Consider the following 17,333-nt stretch of genomic DNA (forward strand, 5'->3'; position numbering starts at 1 on the left):
GGTAATAGTGAATTGTGGAAGAACATAGATGGGAATGATGCTAGTTTTCTTTTATTTTAGTTTTTTATATATATTTAGTATTATTAAGGATTGGTTTACTATATACAAGCTAGAGAGTGATGGATTTTAGAGTTTATAATTGTTAGTATATGATTGTTTATGATTGCCTTTTAGATATATACCTTGTATTTTGCTCTGGGAAGTCGGGGGGGGGAGGGGGGAGGAGGGGAAGTGGAGGGGGGGAGGTAGGGGAGGGAGGAGGGGGAGGGGGAGGGGGGGAGATAGGGGGGAGGTAGGGAGGGGAGGAGGGAGGGGGAAGGGGGGTTTTTTTAAAGGAAAATTGTATTTTATAAAACTTTTCAATAAAAAAAAAAAGAAGTTAGGATCTCATGTGCTTTCTGGAGGAATCAAGATCATGCAAGGGCCACCAAGATTGGCGATATCCAGGAACCTTCCATGTTTAACATCCATTGAAGTAGAGGAAGTAGGATAAATAGGGAGAAAAGAAAAAAAAACTGTTTTAATTTAATTGCCTGTATGAATCTGAAAAACATTTCCTTTTGAACTGTTCTGGTCCTTTCCTAAATACTTGAAACAGGACATTTCACAAAGTGGAATGTTTTGTGGGTCGTCACACTCAAAACTGTCTAAAACAAAAACATCCATAAAGTAGACCAAGCCGTAGATCAGTGGGGCAAATATTGATACTTTTATATGAAACGTCCAGGTTGAAAAGGGAATTGGAAAACTTTGTGTGGGTGTGGAGAAAGAGGAAGACGACAGTAGAGTTAGCACAAAATAGTTCTCCTTAGTTTTATTAGTCAGCACTGAAAACAATCCCTTTAAATGTCAAAGTTGCTGGAGTATTTTTGTCCATTCAGGCAGATCCGCTAACAAAATGTTCTTGCTGCTCTTCTTAGCATTGGTTCTATACGATGGCTTATTCACTGCCACTTTACTTATTATAGCAAGGTTCATTTAGCTGCCCACTTTGCAATTGTGACTCTGGGCAATAAACACAAGATCAAAACCATCAAAGATCACTAAAGCAAAAATAGCAAAAGAACACAGAGCAAACCTTAATCCCTTTTAAAACTGATGTTACTTAGTTGGGTGAATGAAACGTCTGGAAGAAAACCACCAAGCTCGGAGAACACCAAGGACCCCACAGTAAACAACAGCCTAATCAAGGAACCACCAAGTCCGCTACCACCAACACCTGTATATAAGCAGAGACCAAACCCAACTCCCTTCTAGCACTGATGATGTTACCTGGTTGGGTAATGAAACATCTGCAAGAAAGCCAACAAGATCAGACAGCACCAGGGACTTCACAAGAGAACCACTGTTTCAGAACTCTATTCACTTAGATCTTATAGACAAGCTATCAATGCATGATTTAAGAGCCCTGGTGGCGCAGTGATTAGAATGCAGTATTGCAAGCTAACTCTGCCCACAGCCAGGAGTTCGAACCTGACCAGTTCAGCCTTCTCTCTTTCTGGGGGCGGTAAGATGAGGACCCAGATTATTGGGGGCAATGTGCTGGCTCTAAACTGCTTAGAGAGGGATGTAAAGCACTGTGAAGCAGTATATAGTCTAGGGCAGGGGTAGGCAACCTCGGCTCTTTTATGACTCATGGACTTCAACTCCCAGAATTCCTGGGAGTCGAAGTCCATGAGTCATAAAAGAGCCGAGGTTGCCTACCCCTAGTCTAGGGCTAGGTGCTATTGCTATTGCAATGAGGTTTTATTGATCAGTCAGCTTATCAAAGGGGTCTGAGAGGGAATGGATGTCTAAGGTCATCCAGATGTTTCCATGCCTAAGAAAGAATTAAAATCTGACTTCCCAGATTTCTGATTTAGATTGCTTTTTATCAAGCTCCTTTGCTAAGAGGAATAAAGGAGACAGAAGGTCCTGCTCAACAAAATCTGCAGAATTTCCAACCGTGTACAGCGGTTAAGCAGTATTGTTTGGTCCACATTTAGTTAAAATACAAGCTGTTATTAAAAACCTACCCCATGCCTTGGGCTGAAAATCTCCCAGTTCCTCTTCCTCTGGCTCGTCCAAATCCTACAGAAAAAGGAAGAACTTAGTTTCAAAGGGCAAAGTGGATAAACGGAATTTCGAGAGGAAAACAAGGAAAGGGGGGGGAAGCACTTTTTTTTTCTCCTTCTAAGAATAAAAGGCATCTTGGACAAGGAAGCAGAACCAGAGTTAGGATTGAGATAACTTGGTAGAACTAATATTTATAAGGAAGATAGAGGAAGAATTGTTGTCCTGCGAGAATCTGGTTTTTCCAAGATGTTGGGAATGCAGGATCAAATTTGTCAAGGGTCAGTTTAAAAAAAAGCCACAAGACCAATAAAAAAAGAAGAGATTATTTGAGGCTGAAGTTGGAACTGTTGGATTCCTTGGTGCTCTCTGTGCCGAGTTGTTTTCTTGTAACCCAGTTTCATGACCCAACTGGGTAACAACGTCAATGCTAGAAGGAAGTGGGTTTTGTTCTTTGTTGTTAAGTAAATCACTTCAGTTGTTAAGTTAGTAACCTGGTTCTTAAGTGAAGCTGGCTTCCCCACTGACTTTGCTTCTCAGAAGGTTGCAAAAGGCAATCACATAACTTTGGGACACAGCAACACTCATAAGTGTGAACCAATCCGCCCTCGTCGGTTCTGAATATCTCAAGGCTCAGTACTGGGCCACAGCCTACGGCAGGGGTAGGCAACCTCGACTCTTTTATGACTCATGGACTTCAACTTCCAGAATTCCTGAGTCAGCTATGCTGACTCAGGAATTCTGAAAGTTGAAGTCCATGAGTCATAAAAGAGCTGAGGTTGCCTACCCCTGGCCTAGGGGGTTGGGGACCCATGCCTTCAAATATTCTTCTGTTCTAAATCCCTCCATTCACCATCATTCGGTCAGAGCTGAGGAAGTTTCTTGGATGGCAAGCGAAACGTTTTCAAAGGGGGGGGAGTCCAAATTGCCTTTTGAAAAGCACCTTTTAGGACAACCATGACCTGGATGATTGAGAATCTCCACTGACAATGTTGACAAAGACGCCTACTTGGGCCTGCCAAGTTCTCTGCCAGGAGGTCAAGTCCAGCAGCCCAGGGCCTCTGCCAGAATTGGCACTCCCAGCTGTGCTTCTGGACCCCAGGGTCGACAGGCAGCTGGCAAGGGACCACCAGGCCAGTTTCTCTGCTGAGAAACGGGCCTTTTGTGGCTCACTCAGCGAAAAAGCACAGAGATGATATCCTCCCGCTTCTTCCTCGGATTAAGTCTTCATTGCAGAAAATAAAGGCATCGTGAAACTGAGTTTGTCACAGTAGATTAGTCTTATGGTGCCAGTCCATATTGTAATCCTGCATTGCTTAGAAGTTAAAAATATGGAAGGACTTTTGCTTTTAGTATCAAGAGATCAGCATTCTGGGCAGCAAGGGCTGCTTTCAATGCCTGGCCATCCCAAGGATTTTATTTTACATTCACTATGGGAGAAGAATAAGGGAAACGGTGGCTCAGTGGGTTAGGATTCTGAGCTTGTCAATCAGAAGATTGGCAGTTTGGCAGGTCGAATCCCGAGTGCCGCATAACAGAGTGAGCGCCTGTTACTCGTCCCAGCTTCTGCCAACCTAGCAGTTCGAAAGCACATAAAAATGCAGGTAGAAAAACAGGGACCACTACGGTGGGAAGGTAACAGCGTTCCGTGCGCCTTTGGTGTCTAGTCATGCCGGCCACATGACCACGGAGACGTCCTTGGACAAGCGCTGGCTCTTCGGCTTTGAAACAGAGATGAGCACCGGCCCCTAGAGTCGGAAACGACTAGCACACATGTGCGGGGGAACCTTTACCTTTACCTTTATATGGGAGAAGAAAATAAAAGTTTATTTATTCAGGGGCAGTTTCCCAGGCACTTTTATTGACAAACCTCCATCATCTTCTACATAGTCCATCTGATTTGAGGTTTAAGTACAGGTAGTTCTTTGTCTTAGTGACAGTTTGAAGTTACAACGGCTCTAAAGAAAAAGTAACTTATGACCGTTTTTCACACTGACGACCGTTGAAGCATCCCCACCATCACATGATCAAAATTCAGACCCTTGGCATCTGACTCATATTTATGACGGTTGCAGGGTCCCCTTTTGCGACCTTCTGTCAAACAAAGTCAATGGAGGAAGCCAGAGTCAGTTAACAACTGTGTTACTAAGTTATCAACTGCAGTGATTCACTTAACAACCCTGGCAAAGAAGGTCTTAAAATTGGGCAAAACTCTCTTAGCAACAGAAATTTTGGGCTCAATTGTGGCTATAAATTGAGGATTAACCTGTACAGTTTTAGTCTGCACTCCTCTGTGGTTATCTGAGAAAGGGGAAATTCTGTCAGTTGAAGCCACTTTGATGCATGTCAGGCAATGCTTTTGATTATTTTTAAGACGTCCCTCTTGGCCACAACATACCTTAAACACAACATACATTCCCAAACACGCAAGCGAAAAAACTCCCGCAGACCTTCTGTCCAAGAAAGCTGCAGAAAATGCATGGCGGAAGCTTTTTGCCCAAACTGTTCCTTTTGAGGTGGATTTCTTTTTTTAAAAAAATTATAAAATTATAAAAGGTGGCTTTTAACGAGCAGTTAAGGCATATAAATACTGGTACTTTACCTCTCCCTTTGCCACGTTTCCCACGATCGGAAGGCCGTTCGCCAGGTGGCGTTTCTACTCCATTTTCTTCGGCTCTAACTAGATAGGAGAGAAATACAGAAATATAATCTCAGAACATACATTTCATTTTTAGATAGTTTAGTCAGATATTTTCAACCGTACACAAACATGAGCAAGATACCAGGAGGGGAAGGAGCAAGGCAGTGAGAATTGGAGGCAAATGTGACTACTCCCATTGTCTTTGTCCTAAAATCAATTTGGTTAAGCCTGGGGTAATCAAGACTTGTTTAATAGCACGTCATTTTTCCACCAACTTGCAACTTGTAGTCTCTTTCCATTCATCTAGTTACACATTTTCATGCTTTCATTTACCTAAATGATTTAGGGCTGGGACTTTTCTGTATCTGATAGAAGAGAGTATTTGCAGATCAGGGTTGAACTGTGGGGTCTTTGGTGGTCTCTGAGATTGGTAGTTTTCTTGCAGACGTTCGTGAACCAATTAGGGAACATTATCAATGCATGGAAGGAGTGGGGTTTGCAGAGAGGAGGAGGATGAGGACAACAATGAGGACTGTGGAGTCCTCGGTGCTGAGATTGGTGTTTTTCTTGCAGATGTTTCATAACCCAAACTGGATAATATCATCAGTGCTAGAAGGGAGTGGGATGTGGGGGGGGGGAAGAGGAGGAGGAGGAGGAGGAGGACAATGACTGTGGGGCCCTTGGTGCTCTCTGAGCTTGGTGGTTTTCTTGCAGACATTTCATGACCCAACTAGGGAACGTTATCAGTGCATGGAAGGAGTGGGATTTGCAGAGTGGAGGAGGAGGAGGAGGAGGAGGACTGTGGGATCCTTGGGAGTCTCTGACCTTGGTGGTTTTCTTCCAGACATTTCATAACCCAGCTAGATCACATCATAAGTTCAGACCGAGTGTGGGGTTTGCTCCGTAGCTTGCCCTGCCAGTACTGGTGGGGGTAGTTCCTCAGTTAGGGGAGGGGTCTCCAACCTTTCTGGCTAGGCGGACTGACAAGAGGCAGCAGCAGCAGCAGAACAGGAGGGAAGAGGGGATAGTTTCACACACATATTCTCCTTTCACATCTGCAGCATTGCACACACGCCCAGCACTTCCATAGACAAATTCTGAACAGGCTGCCACCCAGCACTGGGCCGCGGACCAGGAGTTGGGGACCTCTGAGTTAGGGTACTACTTTTTGCTTATTTGTCTAGTATTAATCCCTGCTTATCTTGGAGTAGGTTTCCGGAGAGGGTGTGTTCTGGGACCAAAAAAAAAAAAAAAACAACAACCCCAGGCCGCAAAAGCCACCCTCACTAGCACCGATTTATTTATTTATTTATTTATTTATTTATTTATTTATTTATTTATTTATTTATTTATTTATTTATTTATTTATTTATTTATGTATTTATTTATTTATTTATTTATTTATTTACATTTCTATACCGCCCTATTCCTGAAGGACTCAGGGCGGTTTACAGGGCAGCATAAAATACAATATAAAAATAATACAGAATTAAAATACATTAAATTAATTAAGCCCAATTAAAACATTTAAAAAAGCTAAAACCCCTTCAGTCCAGGCCTGATAGATCGAAAAACCAGGTTTTCAGGTTTTCATGATGTTACCTAGTTGAGTAATGAAACACCTGCAAGAAAATAACCAAGCTCAGAAGCACCAAGAACCCCACAGTTTCCCCCGGAGTTTTTTGATTGTTTGTTTGTTTATATTGCAGAATTGTTTTACTCGGTGTGACAGGGCCCTTATACAGTTTTGAAAGGTGTCCCAAGCCTTCTTCGAAGAACTGGAATGAAGGCCGTTCAGGCCCCACAGTGTAAAATACAATAACAGAGTTGGAAGGGGCCTTGGAGGTCTTCTAGTCCAACCCCCTGCTCAGGCGGGAAACCCTGTGCCAATTCAGACAAGTGACTGACCAGTCTCTTTTTTTAAAAAAAACTCCCCGTGTTGGAGCATTCAGTTAAAGAGTTTGTAGGGTGCCTTTCACACATTCTTCATCACGGTCTCAAAATCACCCCAGTGTTCTCACAGAGAGGAATCGAGGACAGCAAAAGCCAGTCAGGATCAAGCTTCTTCCCAGGGTAGTTTTGTGTGTGTGTGTGTGTGTGTGTGTGTGTGTGTGTGTGTGTGTGTGTGTTTCCCATCAGCCTCTACTGCAAACATACAGCAAGGCAGCTCAAGCCTAAAGTGCTCCTAGTAAACTGCGAGCAGCTACAGGCCGGGATGCGCCTAGCAATCCAAAGTCTGGGCTTACACTCTCGCCCGCGGCTGCCCCCTCCTCTTCCTCGTCTGCTGGAAGTTCCCCATCCACGGCTCACTTCTCTGTCCCCTCGCTTTTCTCTGTTCTCTTTGTTTTCTGAGCTCTCTTTTCCAAGGCTTTTCTTCTTGCCTCCTACCGTCTCCCACGAAGTCTAGTTAGGCGGAGAGGGAAAACAGAGAACAACAATTCAAAAGGGATTTAAAGATGGCCTTACAGAGCAGCCCAACCACAATCTACAAAACCTCACAGGGAACCTTTTGGGACCCTTCCAACGCACCAGGGACATCCAAGACCCACAGAATGTAGAAATCGACCACGCTGGAGCAGTGTCCTTACCAAGCGATGTACAGGTAGTCCTCGACTTACGACCACAACCGAGCCTAACATTTCTGATGGTGAGCGAGATAGTTGTGAAGTGAGCGTTGCCCCATTTTAGGACCTTTCTAGCCTCGGCTGTTAAGTTAGTAGCACGGTGGTTAAGTGAATCTGGGTTTCCCATTGACTTTGCTTGCCGGAAGCTCGCAAAATGGGATCGTGTGATCCCAGCACACGGCAACCGTCATAAATATGAGCCATTTGTCAAGCGCCTGAATTTTGATCCTGCGACCACAGGGAGGCTGCAATGGTCGTGAAGTGTGAAACGTCACTTTTTTCGGGGCTGCCGTAACATCGAAAGGTCACCAAATGAAGTGCTGCAAGGACTTCCTGTATTGTTTTATGTCTTTTTAACTGGCAGGTGATCTTCAAAGCATCAGGCCACTACTACGTGAGCTGCACAGGTTGCTGGTGCAGTTCAAGATGCTACGTGACTTGGGACCGGATCACTTGAAATATCCTCTTGTTTTTCAAGAGTTTTTAATCTTCCCAACTAGATCCAACAGATTGGATGCTACGGGTTCCCGTCAGCCGAAGAGTGCTGATGGGCGGGAACGCGAAGATGGGCCTTCTCTGACATAGTCCCTGCTCCCTGGAATATCCTCCCCCTGTTGGCTTTTTCCAAGGCTTTAAAATACCTGGTTCTGTACCCGGGCCTGGTACTCAGAACATGTGAAGGGCCCCGTTACTTGGCCTTATTATTAGTGGATTAATCATCGTGCTGCTGATTGTATTGGTTTATTTTGCAGATGTTTTTATTCTTTTCATGTTTTAAATTGTTTTTAAGCCGCCCAGAGTCATTTGGTTGAATTGGATGGCTGTAGAAAATGGATGGATGGACGGATGGACAGATACTACTTCCGATATTATGTGCATTTTTAGTCCCAGGAAGGGATGAACAAAAACAGGATATTGGGAAAAGGGTTTGTTTGTTCATTCATTCATTGATTCATACATTTAATTTCTACAGTGCCCATTTCTGTCAATGACTCCGAGTGGCTTACAGTTAAAAAAAAATGCTTTACAATGAATAATAATCGGAATAGAGCGGGAAGGGACCATGGAGGTCTTCTGGCTTTCCAGTCTCTTCTTAAAAACCGAGTGATGAACCACCCACAACGTCTGAAGGCAAGCTGTTCCACTGGCTAACTGTCCTCACTGTTAAGAAATTTGTCCTTAATTCCAGGTTGCTTCTCTCCTTGATTAGTTTCTATCCATTGTTTCTTATCTTGCTTTCTGGTGCTTTGGGAAATAAATTGACCCCCTCCCTCCTCCTTGTGGCAGCCTCTCAAATAGTGGAATACTGCTATCATGTCTCCCTTAGTTCTTCTTTTCTCTAGCCTGGCCATTCCCAATCTAAAAATAGTAGTGTTCCCCTCTTCACACTTTAGTCCTAATGGAATTCTTTTTTTTCTTCCCTCCAGCCAGCGATTCGGAACCCTCTCTAGCCTTGCTGGGCTCTCCAAGATACCGTACTTAGTTTTAAAAAAATAATAAAATAAAATAAAATAAAATAAAATAATAAAATAAAATAAAATAAAACAAAACAAAATAAATAAAATAAAATAATAAAATAAAATAATAAAATAAAATAATAAAATAATAAAATAAAATAATAAAATAATAAAATAAAATAATAAAATAATAAAATAAAATAAAATAAATAAATAAGCAAGCAAGCCAAAACACTAAAGACATTTGCATGTTTTTTGCACTACACGTGAAACTAGGGAGACAATGCACTTATTCCTCCTTTGTAAGACCACAGATGAGGGGGATAGTACAGGTTTTTACGTTTAATTTAATTTAATTTAATTTATTGAATTTATATACCGCCCTTTCCCGAAGGACTCAGGGCGGTTTACAGGGTATAATTTTTAAAACATTAATACAAAAATTAAGACCAATTTAAAAAAGATTAAACTAAGTCCCTGCAACATGTAAAACCCCAGTTAAAACCCAATTAAAACTCAGCCTGAGCCGGAAAGCTCAAAGAGCCAGGTCTTCAGGTCTCGGCGGAATGATCGAAGGTCGGGGGCAGTCCTAAGCTCCACAGGCAGCTGGTTCCAGAGGGCAGGCGCCCCCACAGAGAAGGCCCTCCCCCTGGGTGTCATCCGCTGGCATTCTTTGACCGGCGGCACCCTGAGAAGACCCTCCCTGTGTGAGCGCACAGGACGAAGGGAGCTTGATGCCGGCAGCAGGTGTTCCCTCAAATATCCTGGACCCAAGCCATATAGGGCTTTATAGGTCATCACCAGCACCTTGAATCTCACCCGGAGGGCAACTGGAAGCCAATGCAGCTCGCGGAGCAGAGGTGTTACATGGGAGTAACGGGAAACTCCCATCATAACTCGCGCGGCTGCATTTTATACCAGTTGAAGCCTCCGAGTGGTCCTCAAGGGCAGCCCCATGTAGAGAGCGTTGCAGTAGTCTAAACGGGAGGTCACGAGCGCATGAGTGACTGTGCGTAGGGCATCTCGGTCCAGATAGGGTCGCAACTGGCGCACCAGGCGAACCTGGGCAAAAGCCCCCCTGGTCACGGCTCCTATATGATCATCAAAACTGAGCCATGAATCCAGGTTGGGTCTTCCATGCAAAAATATTAAGGTACTGCCTGTGCTCGTATGTACAGGAGGAGGAGGAGGAAGATAATCCAGCCCACGAAATATAGCTCGTCTGTCAGTGCTTAAAAGTGCCAAGTGGCTAGACAAGAGCTACATAAGTGGGGAACAAAAAAGGGTTACTGGCTTGTGCAATCCGAAATTGCATTTTATCCAACTGTCCACTCACAATGCAGTGCGCACAATGCATTCCCTGAGCCAAGTGACTGGCTAATCCTGGAAGGGAAGCAGAGTTGGAAACTCAGACAAGAAGCAATGGTTGGAAACTGATCAAAGAGAGAAGCAACCTGGAATTAAGTAGAAACTTCCTGACAGTGAGGACAATTAACCAGTGGAACAGCTTCCCTCCAGAAATTGTGGGCGTTCCATCACTGGAGATTTTTAAGAAAAGACTATAGACATTTACCTGTCTGAGACAGTATAGGTTCTCCTGCTTGAACAGGGGGCTGGACTAGAAGACCTCCAAGGTCCCTTCCAGCTCCATTCTAATTCTAATTCTAATTCTAATTCTAATTCTAATTCTATTCTAATTTCCAGGAACATCCAATGGTGCTTGAATCATAGGCCCCAAAATAGGCAAAGGGAGATAAATACCCCACCATAATTTTTTCTAGGAAGTGTCCATTCAGGAGGAATTCTACCCCATATGCACTACCATTGTGACTCCAGCTTATAACCGGTAAACCCCAATAACCAATGTGATCACTAATAAACCCACAATGTTCTCAAACTGGGATGTTTCTAAGCCTTCGAAGGAGGAGAATTCTCTCTGAATGCTACTAAGTAGAGAATCAAGATGAAAACAGGTGCAGAGGTATAAATTCCAGCCTCCCATCAGGGTCATTGTAGGTTTGGGACAAGACAGGAAGTGGAACTGCTGCCTTTCGCATTCCTGGAGAACATTCCAGCCTAGGAGGTTCTTATCTGAAATAAAGTCACATCTTCCTGACCCACCAGAATTGGGAGAAATGCTATAGGTCTCCTCTCCCAAGGAAGTCCATCTGATGGGACCTAGAAGAAGGGCCTTCTCCGTGGTGGCTCCATCTGTTATTTGAAGAACCCTCACTTCCTAGTCATCTCTAACCAACCCACCAGAGTGGGGAGGGAGGGGATGTTACAGCTGCCTTCTCTTAAGGAGATCCATCTAGTGGGACCAAGAAGAAGGGCCTTCTCCGTGGTGGCTCCTACCCTGTGGAACATAATCCCTGTGGAGATAAGATTGGTCCCCCACCTTGACATTCTTTTAAATGGCCCTCAAGACTTGGTTTTGCCCGTGCGTCTGAGGAACCCAGGGTGACATGGAGCCCATCAAGTGGTTTGTTTGATTGTAGTCACCAGAGAGGGAGGGGGGATTTACTACGGTTTTTTATTTGGGGTTGTGTTCTATAGGCCAGGGCTTTTCAACCTTTCCACCCATTGTACCACTTTTAGGATATGGCAACATCCGAGTACCACCAGTCACCTAGCAAGGTGTCAAAAACTTGATGCCCCCCCCCAAAAAGGGAAAAAGTGATGAAGTACAGGTAGTCCTCGACTTACAACAATTCGCTTAGTGACTGTTCGAAGTTACAATGGCACTGAAAAAGTGGCCCCCAAGTCACAGCTGAGCAAGACACCTGCCTGCCCGCCCGGCGGCGCTCTTCCTCCCGTCCGAGGTTTTCATTGTTGTAAGCATTTCTGTTGAGGATTGGCAGCGGGGGTGGGGTGGGGTGGTATTTGGTTTTTATTCCCCCCGTCTGCTGGGTGGTTGCAGCAGGTTTTGGTCACTTCACATGACCCTGGGACCGTCATAAATATGAATCAGTTGCCAAGCATCTGAATGTAAATCACAAGACAGTCTGCAATAGTCCAGCTGATTGGCACTTCTTCTGGGCTCAGCAGAAGTGCCAGGATTTATTTTTATTTTATTTATTTTAATTCCATTATATCCCGCCCTTCTCCGAAGACTCAGGGCGGCTTACAAGCTTAGCAGTAGCCTTCATTCTATGTATATGCCTGCTTATTAGGGCTTTCACACACACCCCAAGCGGCATTATTACAAAGTCAGCTTAATTGCCCCCCACAATCTGGGTCCTCAGCTCCAGCTGGAGCCTGGCGCTGATCCTGGCACTTCCGCTGAGCCCTGACAGCCCTGCAGCTCCAGCCGTCTCTCGCTCGGGCTGTGTGGTGCTGCCACCGGTTCAGCTCATTCCCCTCCCCCGCTACCACTTTTCTAGGATGGTCGTGTACCACCTGCCAGGTGCCAATGTACCACAAGTGGTACCCGTACCACTGGTTGAAAAGCCCTGCTATAGGCCATCTAGACTCATAGTTGGGCAGTCATATAAATTTTCTAAATACACCAGAAAACAAGGAAAAAGACCCGTTATCCTGTTGCCAGCGTTGTCTCGGCTGTCTTAAGTAAGAAAGCAAAGTGAGCATTAAGGAGGCTGTTCTTAACTGAACAAAGAGCAAGGGTTTTACCTTTCATCACCTTAATGAGAAAGGAAACTGTCCTTCCTTATTTCGTGCACACTAGACCATAAACGGGAGGAGGAAGCCACACGGATGGCACAGTTCCATGGAGGAGGGAAACAGGACAAAGTAGAAGGCACGGAGCAGATAATTAAATAATGTAAAAATAAATGCTTTTTTTTTTAAAGCAAGCTCTTTGTCCTTAGTCGGGGTCAGGTATGCTTGAATGTGCGTGGGTTACACTTGCTGAAATTTCAGAACCCAGAAAGATGAGAAAGTCAATGTGGAGTTGGGTGTTTCAGTTTCCTGCACGGTTCATGGTGTTGTTTTAAAATTTTGCTTTCTTGAAGAATAAGCAAAAGTTTAAAAAGCACATCAAACCCGGACCAGGAGGACACAACTAAACTTAATATTTGCAGAAAAGTGATGGGGGGAAAAATTAAATATTATTCAACATTTCTGAGCTCTTTAGCTGTGCCATATTTGTCCTAAAAAGGTTAATATTTTTTTAGCCTTCACATTTCTCACTAAAAGCAGGAAGTCTTCCTCACAAGTAATCTTGTAGAAAAGGCAACTTTTTAAAGAACCTAAAAAGGCTCTAAATTGAGCACTTACCGTATCTGAGCTTCCTTCCAGCAAGAGGTTGATTGCTCTGTTCGCGTCACCGTTACAATCGTGCAGAGCTACGATGCAGTCATCCTGGTTCTTCCCTGTCACTTCCATCAACTAAAAAATAAAAATAAAAACCCACATGCACACACACATATTAAAAAGCAGCTCGGAATAACCCAAGGTGAGTTTATACAGGAAACAGAAATAAAGTACGTCAATGAATGTGTCTCTGTAGGTGGGGATCTAATTAATATAAAAATGATAACTGCTCAGATAGGTTACAGTCTACAGCAAGTTACAGATTAGCTCAGAATCACTGCTACTAGCTTTAGAATTTATTCATAGATTTAATTCAGTTTGGCTACTACTAATAATAATAAACCTTTATTGTCAAAGTACAACATGTGTACATTGAGATTAGCTGAGCCTCCCCCCCCGTGCACACAGTGACAACAAACCCTCCATCCTACCACACCATGTGAACCAACTACACCACACACCGGCCTCCCAAGTCAATTCTGCATAAGATTATGTCCCATTTAAAAGCCTGATTCTAACCAATACTTCAATCCCCAAATAATGTAAAAAAATACAAATCAAAACCAAGATTTCTATCTGGGATAGAAAACTAAAATAATGAACACATCCAAGGAGCTCCATCTATCTCACTCCAAGTTCTGGGAGAACAGTCTAGTCCAGGGGTCAGCAACCTAAAACAGTGAAAGAGCCACTCGGAACCGGTTCCCTCACAAAAGGAAAAACTGGGAGCTGCAAAAAATGTGTGCGCATGCACGTACATGCGCGCATGTGCAGAACAGGGTTTGACTGAAGAGTGGAGCCAAGGCGAGATATGCACCTACCCTGCATATTTGAATTGATTGGTTGAACTTTTTTAGTCCTACTTTTTTTTGGGATTGCACATGGCAGAGAACTGGGAGCCACAGGAGACGTCTGAAAGAGCCGCATGTGACTCCGGAGCCGCGGGTTGCAGACCTGTGGTCTAGTCCCCCAATACAGCTTTGATTTCTTCAAAACAATGTAGCCAAAGGCTTGGGCTGAACTTCGAGCGTAAAAGACTGTGGGGTTTCTGGTGCTCTCTGCACTTGGTAGTTTTCTTGCAGATGTTTCGTTACCAAACTAGACACCTTCAGTGCTAGGTGGGAGTGGGGTTTGCAGAGAGGAGGAGGAGGTGAGATGGAGGAGGAAGAGGAGAAGGAGGAAGACTGTGGGGTCCTTGGTACTCTCTGAAATTGGTAGTTTTCTTGCAGATGTTTCGTTACCAAACTAGACACCTTCAGTGCTAGGTGGGAGTGGGGTTTGCAAAGAGGAGGAGGAGGTGAGATGGAGGAGGAAGAGGAGAAGGAGGAAGACTGTGGGGTCCTTGGTACTCTCTGAAATTGGTAGTTTTCTTGCAGATGTTTCATGACCAAAGTAGGTAATATCAATCATCATGATGTGACCTAGTTTGGTCATGAAACATCTACAAGAAAACAGCCAAGCTCAAGAGAGCACCAAAGACACCACAGTTTAACCCCGAGCTACAAATTATCTTCCACTGGTACATAAAGGACTTTACAATCTGTACAATTCCAGGTCAAACTACTACCCTAACTGGGAGCCATCCAGGGGAAGGCTGAAAGACAGGTGGCTATATCAATGTTATTTATTTATTTACGTCAATTCAATCTGAGGATTCAATTGATTCAGTTTGCCCATTCTACACCACCACCACCACCACCCCCCTCTTTTCCCCCAACACACATAAACAAAACCTGCCTATCCAGGAGGGATTGGTTTCACCTCCAAGCCATGTTTCAATGTCTCTGCTTGCTTCACAAGGCGTGAGGCTTGGAGCCAGGAGAGGTTTTAGGGAAGGGATTAAGGTTTCCTGCATGCGCAGAGCGCAGACAGGAGCTCATCGCTATTTCATGCTTGCGCTGGTGAAGTGGGGGAAAGAGATAAAAACATCTGTGCAGGTCGAAGCAAAGCCTCTGCCTCACGGGGAGTCAGTGCCAGGAAGACGAATCTCAAGTGAGGGAAAATGAAATCCCTCTCAACAGAAAAGATCCCCACAGAGCATAATTTAACAGTGAGAACAATTCACCAGTGGAACAACCTGCCTCCAGAAGCGGTGAACGCTCCAACCCTGGAAGTTTTTAAGAAGAGACTGGACAGCCATTTGTATGAAATGGTATAGGGTTTCCTGCCTGAGCTGGGGGTTGGACTAGATGGCCTCCAAGGTCCCTTCCAACTTATATGGGTAGTCCTCGACTTACAACTGTTCTTTTAGTGACCATCCGAAGTTACAACGGCACAGGGGGGCTTAGAACCATCTGTCACACTTACAACCCTTGCCAGCATTCCCCCAGGGTCACGTGATCAAAATTAGGATGCTTAGAAACTGGCTCATATTTATGACGGTCGCTGCCTCCCCGGATCATGTGATCCCTCCCCTTTTGCGACCTTCTGACAAGCAAAGTCGATGGAGGAGGCCAGATTCACTTAACGACCGTGCGACTAACTTCAGTGATTCGCTTAACAACTGTGCCAAGAAAGGACATAAAAGTGGGGCAAAAGTCCCAATAACCATTTTGCTTGATTAGCAAGGGTAAGGTTGGGCTCAATTCTGGCCGTAAGTTGAGGACTCCCCTATATCTTGCTCTGACTTTTTCTTGAAAAGATACAGTGAGTCCTTGGCTGACGACAACAATTAGGGCTAGAATTTCTGTGGCTAAGCTGGGCCGCTGTTAAGTGAGTCACACCCAGTTTGGTAATGGTTCCAGCCGCATCACTGCAGTTGTTCAGTGAATCATGAGGTCATTAAGCAAATCTACCTTCCCCTATTGACGCTTGGGAAGGTGGCCGATGGCTTTAGAATATACAGGTAGTCCTCAACGTACGACCATAATCGAGCCCAAAATTTTCATCACTAAGCGAGACATTGGTTAAGTGAGTTGTAATAAATAATAACAACAACAATAACAATAACAATAATAATAATAATAAATAACAACAATAATAAAGTTGGAAGGGACCTTTTGAAGCTCATCTATCCCAACCCCCTGCTCAGGCAGGAAACCCTATACCAGGGATCAGCAACCTGAAACAGTGAAAGAGCCACTCGGAACCGGTTCCCTCACAAAAGGAAAAACTGGGAGCTGCAAAAAATGTGCGCATGCACGTACATGTACGCATGCGCAGAACAGGGTTTGACTGAAGAGTGGAGCCAAGGCGAGATATGCACCTACCCTGCATATTTGAATTAATTGGTTGAAATTTTTTAGTCCCACTTTTTTTGGGGGCACTGCACATGGCAGAGGACTGAAAGAGCTGCATGCGGCTCCGGAGCCGCGGGTTGCAGACCTGTGCCCTACCATTTAAGACAAATGGCTATCCAGTCTCTTCTTAAAAACTTCTGGTGTTGGAGCATTCACCGCTTCTGGAGGCAGGTTGTTCCACTGGTTAATTGTTCTAACTGTCAGGAAGTTTCCCCTTAGTTCTAGGTATCTTCTCTCCTTGACTAGTTTCCATCCGTTGCTTCTTCTCCTGCCTTCAGGTGCTTTGGAGAATAGCTTGACTCCCTCTTCTTTGGGGCCGCCCCTGAGATATTGGAATGCTGCTATCATGTCCCCCCCTTGTCCTTCTCTTCGTTAAACTAGACATACCCAATTCCAGCAACCGTTCCTTGTATATTTTAGCCTCCAGTCCCCTGATCATCTTTGTTGCTCTTCTCTGCACTCTTTCTAGTCTCAACATTTTTTTTAAAATGGTTTTGCCCCATTTTACCACCTTTCCTCTCACAGCTGTTAAGTGAGTCACTGCAGCTGTTCAGTTAGTAACATGGTTGTTAAATGAATCTGGTTCCCCTGTTGAGTTTGTCAGAAGGTTGCAAAAAGGGATCGCCTGACCCCGGGACATCCCAGCAACCGTCATAAATATGAGTCAGTTGCCAAGTGTCTGAATTTTGATCACATGACCATGGGTGATGCTGCAACAGTCATAAGTGTGAAAAATGGTCATTAGTCATTTTTTGCCCACTCAACTACGTGCCATGGCAATAATCTTCTCCTTCTCTCTCTCTCTCTCTCCCTCCCTCCCTCCAGAAAAGCTGGGGTGGAAACTTACTTGTTTCACTTTATCCTCAAAGTCTCTGTCGTTCTTATCATATATCATTTGGGCCAGGCGAATCTGCTCTGCTGTGGCCTGAAAAATGCAAAAGCACCCATGAAATATAAGACACAAATCTGCATTCAAAATTAGTATACTGTACAGAGTCCTTGACTTACGACCGAAATGGAGCACAAAGTCTATGTTGCTAAGTGAAGA

At 44.4% G+C, this 17,333-nt stretch overlaps 2 protein-coding genes across 2 annotated transcripts in view; one reads left to right on the top strand and one right to left on the bottom strand.

The window, feature by feature from the left end:
- Positions 1 to 17,333, top strand: part of TPGS2 (tubulin polyglutamylase complex subunit 2) — a 409,136-nt gene that overhangs the window by 371,966 nt on the left and 19,837 nt on the right. The gene's annotated exons all lie outside the window — the stretch shown is intronic.
- The window catches only part of UBAP2 (ubiquitin associated protein 2), a gene marked incomplete at its 3' end in the record, with an annotated part of 115,056 nt that overhangs the window by 63,049 nt on the left and 34,674 nt on the right, over positions 1 to 17,333 (bottom strand). Inside the window, exons 3-7 of the mRNA XM_083353539.1 lie at positions 17,133 to 17,210; positions 13,011 to 13,121; positions 6,940 to 7,096; positions 4,655 to 4,732; positions 2,016 to 2,070 (exon numbers count right to left, since the gene is read on the bottom strand). Of these exons, the coding sequence (XP_083209665.1) occupies positions 2,016 to 2,070; positions 4,655 to 4,732; positions 6,940 to 7,096; positions 13,011 to 13,121; positions 17,133 to 17,210 (479 nt within the window). The remainder of the gene's footprint in view (positions 1 to 2,015; positions 2,071 to 4,654; positions 4,733 to 6,939; positions 7,097 to 13,010; positions 13,122 to 17,132; positions 17,211 to 17,333) is intronic.

This window comes from Vipera ursinii (genome assembly GCF_947247035.1).
Source record: "Vipera ursinii genome assembly, chromosome: 2".
Taxonomy (NCBI): domain Eukaryota; kingdom Metazoa; phylum Chordata; class Lepidosauria; order Squamata; family Viperidae; genus Vipera; species Vipera ursinii.